The sequence below is a fragment of the Manis javanica genome, chromosome 10 (genome assembly GCF_040802235.1).
Source record: "Manis javanica isolate MJ-LG chromosome 10, MJ_LKY, whole genome shotgun sequence".
Lineage (NCBI taxonomy): Eukaryota > Metazoa > Chordata > Mammalia > Pholidota > Manidae > Manis > Manis javanica.
This window is the reverse complement of record NC_133165.1, coordinates 88469236-88475568: the sequence shown is the minus strand read 5'-3', so window position 1 is coordinate 88475568 and position 6333 is coordinate 88469236. Positions and strand designations below refer to the sequence as shown.

Sequence of the window (6333 nt, the reverse complement as noted above, 5' to 3'; positions counted from 1 at the left end):
ACACGTGGCCGGGGAAAGGGGTATATAGGGTTCCTCGGGCGGCTGGTCGCTCACTACTCCCCCGGACTCCTTGGTAGTCTCTTAGTGGGAGAGACGTCGCCGCCCCCTCGCCTCCTCCAGCCTCACAAAGCCCTGCCAAATCTCAGTCATGGTGAGTGGGGGGGGGAGGTCCTCGGGCGGTGGCGGGGGGAGGGGTGGGCAGTCCGATGGGGCGGCGGGACCCAGGTTGCACGTGGGACCCCGTCCCAGAGACCTCCAGGCAAACCTGGCTTCTGGTGGCCAGGCTGGGAAAGCTAAGTCTCACGGGCAGACTCCTCGGTGGAGGTGGGAAACCCTTTTGATCGTAGTGCGAGGGCATCGCCCCAGGAAGGCCAGGGAACTTTCACACTGGCGCCCAAGGACTTTTGGAAACGAAAGCCTCTCCCCTATATTTCCCCAAGTAACCTCATCTGCCTACTACCTATGCTCTGGACCCCTGGGAGCACTTTGTGTGCTTCCCCCACGAAAGATGCAAACAATTCCTGGCACCCCCTGTTCAGCGCCCTGTGACTCGCCGCTGAGTCACCTGCGGCCGGGCTCGGCGGAGAGCTTCCAATTGCATCCATCCACCTGAAGGATGTAGGCAGGCTCCTCCTTTGAAGGGAAAGATCACGTTGTCTAATCCTGCATTTCTAGTGTTAATTTAGTGGGGGTATTTATAGCATTCTACTTAAGCCAGGTTTTCAAAAACAAGTCCATAAAAGGTTATTTTCTTGTAAAACCTGTCTTAGTTTTAAAGTTTATACACAACTTGAGTATTTTCAATACAGCTTCCCTAGTTATTGGAAACAGCTGTTTTAGAGAACATCTGTTGCAGGTCTAACAAAAAATGTTCTTAAACAAGTATTTGTGTATCAAATGTTACAAAATATTGTCTAAAAAAAAAGTACAGTGAATAGTCCCCCATTGACCCTCTTCAGACACTATCACAGTTAGCAAAAGTATGTCTGTAACAACGTGCTTGAGTGCTTTTCAGTATGCAAAACTAGAAACGTGCTGGTAAAAGTGTAATTCAGAAAGTAGCGAGGCTGTTAAAGGCAGGAGAGGAGCAGCAAACCTGTTTAGGCAAAACTGGCTCAATTAATGTTTTTTTATATAACGAGACTGTGGCAGCTTACGAATTTAAAACCAGACAAACGACTGTCCCCTTTGTCTCCATCTCCCGAGTTAGCAAAGGGAGGAGGGCAAGCAGTGGCCACAGTCTAAATGAAAAAGCAGTTTACGCTGTTGGGCACCATAGAAGTAAGTTTGGGGCGCAAAAGGCTTCAGTCGAAGAGAACTGAAATGAGAGGACTTCAGATCTTTCATCTCCTTGCGCTTAGGGCTGTCCTAGTCACAGCTCTGGTTCTCACCAGCTTTCTCCAGCTGTGAGATTTCCAAAGTCCAGGTGAAGGTAAACATGATGCAATGGTGAATAGTCATGGGTGCATTCAAGCAAACACCTCCCTTTCTCCCGCAGCCCTAGAGCTGGATAAGCAGATGCAGGTAATACTGACCTTCCTGCTGTGGTCAAGAGATCATGATTGTTCATGGAGAGTATAGCTGGGAAGGAGGGCCCTAGGTCAAAGGTTGTGAGTGATTTGGGTTTTTATCATCTCAGGATTATGAAACTAGGTAGGCCCTTTGAGGTCTTAGCTGGTGTTGAATTTTCTTTAGTTTCCTATTAGCAGCTTTTAAAATTTGAAACCCTCTTAACTTGGGGAAAATGTAATGGGAGATATTTGGTGTCAATATTTTCAAAATCCTCTGCCAGTACCTAATCTAATTTGAGATGAAATACAACAAACAGCCTTATGTTCATTGCTTTATTTTACTGAGCAGGAATGAGTTTGGTAACTTATAAATTACCTTGTTTAGCAAGTAAAGGAAAACATATTTCCTCACTGTCATTGAATTCTTCAAACGATAGACTTTTCCACAGTGCCAGAGATACATTTACATTTTGCCAGGAAACAGCTAGTTCTTAAGCTATTCATAAAGTCTTGGTGACATTTCTAGTTTTAATTACCATGGGTCTCCACCACCCTCCCCCCTCAAGATAGTGAAGAAAAAATGTTCTTCCTTATGATTAAATTATTCCACAGGGTTAAAAAGCTGCCTCTGTCCACAGTTTTTAAAATACAGCTAACTGCTGCTTATCTGGCATTTTCTCCATGAGTCATGGCGGTATTTGCTGGTTTAAGCTGGTTTTAAAGGGAAAAGCTCTGTCTTTTGAATAGGATTAAAGAGGGACCAGAATGAGCTCAGTAGTTACACAATCACGCAGAGTGAATCAGAGCTGGAAGAAGGAATTTGCATGCCTTGAAGGAATCAGCAGGCATGTTACTACCCTAGGTGGGGGTGGATGGGGAATCTATTGCTGTAGAGTTGCTTATGTCCTTCTAAAATGGTAGAAACCTGACCTTGAATATCTAATGTGTTTACAGAGCAAGGGTCTGGTCTGGTCCAGGAGTTCATTAACATATCTTTGGTTTTCAAAGGATTTTCTCTAAATTAGTCTTCAACAAAGATTGTTGCTTGTGAAATAGTGCCTGGGTGGGAATGTCCTCCAGGAAGGTGACTATCCTGAAAGTTAGTCATTTAGGTGTGAATCATTCCTGAGTGTCCTACCTCTGACATTTTCCCTTTCTTGCTCTGGCAGCGTGAGTGCATCTCCATCCACGTTGGCCAGGCTGGCGTCCAGATCGGCAATGCCTGCTGGGAGCTCTACTGCCTGGAACACGGCATCCAGCCCGATGGCCAAATGCCAAGTGACAAGACCATTGGGGGAGGAGATGACTCCTTCAACACCTTCTTCAGTGAGACGGGCGCGGGCAAGCATGTGCCCAGGGCAGTGTTTGTCGACCTGGAACCTACCGTCATTGGTGAGTGGCCTTCGGCCTTCAGTGATGTGAGTGAGGTCCCAGGGGTCTGGCAGAAGAGGCCTGCCCTGGGGGCTCCCTGGGGCCACTTGGGCTCTGCAGACTGTCAGTGATGGGGCCACTGGTTCTCTCCTTTTCCAGATGAAGTTCGCACTGGCACCTACCGCCAGCTCTTCCACCCTGAGCAGCTCATCACAGGCAAGGAAGATGCTGCCAATAACTATGCCCGGGGGCACTACACCATTGGCAAGGAGATCATCGACCTCGTCTTGGACCGAATTCGGAAGCTGGTAAACACAGTACTCAGAGTTTTCCCTTAGAGTTTTTAGAGGGATGAAACTACAAGAATCATTCTTGCACACTAAAACGGGCCTTAGACTGCTCACTAAATAACTCAACTTTGAAAACAGGTGGTCCTGGGTGATGGGACAACTTTATGGGGCAGGTGTTAAGTGCTCTTTTGCTTAGTTCTGTGTCTTACAAAGCAGATTTGGGCAGTTGCTCATTCGGTGAGGGCAGTTCACCTGGAGTCAAAAGGAGAACCAGAGAGCCTTAATAGTTTTGCTGTCATTTAAGACCCATCAGTCAGGGTGCGTCCCTGCTCGAACCTGAGACATTCCTTACTTAGGTCATCTTAGTCACACTGAGTGAGTAGGCGGCTGACTGACATGCAACTAAACTGATCAAACTCTTAAAAAAAAAAGTTTGGACTCGTACCTTATATTATACTAAAGCGTAGAGCACAAGAAGCCAGCGTAACACTGACTAGAAGAAGCTGACAGTGGAAACTTCAACTACACTGAAAGTGGAATCAAGAGAGTTCCCATATTATCAAAGCAAGTATCGGTCACTGAAACTTGGAAGGTGTATTGAGAGATAGTTACAAAAAGCAGTATTCTTGCTTTTCTGCTAGAATTCAGGGCCCTGTGGACTGACCCTGAGGCACAGTAATCTTAGGCAAAACTCTATTCATTTCACATCAGGAAAGTTAGTAAGTGTTCTGTTTGGGTCATTTTAATTAAGTCTGGCAATCAGATGACTCTGTTAGGCATGTGGGCAGCTTGTAAGTAATTAACCAAAAATCAAGAATGAAGGCTTGAGTAGAGTTAGCCTGTCAGGAAAATCACATTATGCTAAGCCTAGCCACAATTGGTCTGTTCTAAAAAGAATGGCCTTAACATTATTCATGGCTTCATACTTTTCCAGATGTTTATCATAGTCTTCCCAGTAAAACTGGGTTAATGGTTCCTATGTTTGCAAATCAAGCTTCAGTTATAAGCTGTGACTTGGAAATAAGGGCCTGACATCAGGGACCAAAAAAAAAAAACCAGTAAAAGCCAATAAGGGTTCTGGGGTGGAGTTCATTAACTACCAGTACATTGCTTTTGCCCTTGGTGTTACTACTGTGTCCATTGAATTGGTAGACTAGAGTCTGCTCCAAACTCTGATCTCCATTCATTGGTCTCATATGTTGGACCCACAGGAGAAGGGAAATTAGGGGTTGCTAAAGAATGTCCACAAAGCTCTGGCACCTTTGGAGAAGTGAGGGTTATCAACTTTGAAAAGACAAAAAATCATCCTTTCATAGAGTAGCAGTTTACTAACCAGAATAGCTCAGTTAAGTGGTGGAAAGCCCCAGTGACATAAGGACTCAATGAATTGGGATTCCCAGAATGAACAGCTTTCTGGTAAGTAGAACTTACTGTGCCAAGCACTGCTTCAAGTTCTCATTATATTCTCAACAAGCTGAGGTAGGTTACTGTTCTCCTCATTTAGTTAATGAGAAAACAGATTGGGAAATGAATCTGGTCAAAAGTCATTCAGCAAGAAACTGGTAAAGCCAGATTCAGACCCAGCCAGACTCAAGCATCGGGGCATTGGAATTCAGCTATTGTGTCAAATCCAAGGTCAGAGAGCAGCTGCCAAATCTTTGTGAACAGACATCCATTGTACAGGACTGGTGGTCCCAAGCCTGCCTGCCCTTAGTAGCTCTCCAAACTGAAGAGAAGTTGCCTTTGTTCTGAGGTCACAGCAAGGGCACCAGAGGTTGCCTTTCCATCACTATAACGTGGGCACTCTATTCATTTCCAGATCTCATGACTCCTCTGCCTGCGGAAATGAAAGTAGTTCATTATTTTTAAATAGACTTATAACAAATTTCACCTTCCCTCCCCATCCCCACCCCGAGTTGGTTGTGGAAAGTTTCTGTGAATCATTTCACACTTAGAATCTCTTTATGGCTGCTCTCTTAGCAAGTATTTTTTAGAAGATTTCAAAAGTCTCAATGCAGTTATGGATTCAAATAAGTTGTTGCAGCTTTCACCAAGGCTAAAATAAAACTCTTTGCTTTGCAGGCGGACCAGTGCACAGGCCTTCAGGGCTTCTTGGTTTTTCACAGCTTTGGTGGGGGAACTGGTTCTGGGTTCACCTCCCTGCTGATGGAACGTCTCTCTGTCGATTATGGCAAGAAGTCCAAGCTGGAGTTCTCCATTTACCCAGCCCCCCAGGTTTCCACAGCTGTAGTTGAGCCCTACAACTCCATCCTCACCACCCACACCACCCTGGAGCACTCTGATTGCGCCTTCATGGTAGACAATGAGGCCATCTATGACATCTGTCGTAGAAACCTGGATATTGAGCGCCCCACCTACACTAACCTGAACCGCCTTATTAGCCAGATTGTGTCCTCCATCACTGCCTCCCTCAGATTTGATGGAGCCTTGAATGTTGATCTGACAGAATTCCAGACCAACCTGGTGCCCTATCCCCGCATCCACTTCCCTCTGGCCACTTACGCCCCAGTCATCTCTGCTGAGAAAGCCTACCACGAACAGCTTTCTGTAGCAGAGATCACCAATGCTTGCTTTGAGCCAGCCAACCAGATGGTGAAATGCGACCCTCGCCATGGTAAATACATGGCTTGCTGCCTGTTGTACCGTGGCGATGTGGTTCCCAAAGATGTCAATGCTGCCATTGCCACCATCAAGACCAAGCGCAGCATCCAGTTTGTGGACTGGTGCCCCACTGGCTTCAAAGTTGGCATTAATTACCAGCCTCCCACTGTGGTGCCTGGTGGGGACCTGGCCAAAGTACAGCGAGCTGTGTGCATGCTGAGCAACACCACAGCCGTTGCTGAGGCCTGGGCTCGCCTGGACCACAAGTTTGACCTGATGTATGCCAAGCGTGCCTTTGTTCACTGGTACGTGGGTGAGGGCATGGAGGAAGGGGAGTTTTCTGAGGCCCGGGAGGACATGGCTGCCCTCGAGAAGGATTATGAGGAGGTTGGAGCAGATAGTGCTGAGGGAGAGGATGAGGGTGAAGAGTATTAACCTGTCTGGGACAATGTTGCGCTCCCATTGTGGGACTGTTGTAGTTCTGTGAAGCTGTCTCTTGTGGCCCTAACTTGTCAATAAAAGTGATGTTTGTATTTTAA

The 6333-nt window shown here is 46.5% G+C and overlaps 1 protein-coding gene across 1 annotated transcript; it reads left to right on the top strand.

The window, feature by feature from the left end:
- Positions 1-6: 6 nt before the first annotated feature.
- LOC108393012 (tubulin alpha-1C chain) lies at positions 7-6333 on the top strand. Its single transcript, XM_036992012.2, has 4 exons — positions 7-151; positions 2681-2903; positions 3042-3190; positions 5255-6333. Exons 1-4 carry the CDS (start codon positions 149-151, stop codon positions 6227-6229), a joined length of 1350 nt encoding a protein of 449 aa, XP_036847907.1. The 5' UTR covers positions 7-148; the 3' UTR covers positions 6230-6333.

Bases quoted from the DNA above. Each gene is read 5' to 3' on its own strand.
- LOC108393012 (XM_036992012.2), top strand. The intron at 2,904-3,041 runs GTGAGTGGCCTT...CTCCTTTTCCAG, and splicing joins CCTGGAACCTACCGTCATTG to ATGAAGTTCGCACTGGCACC. The intron at 3,191-5,254 runs GTAAACACAGTA...TTTGCTTTGCAG, and splicing joins TGGACCGAATTCGGAAGCTG to GCGGACCAGTGCACAGGCCT.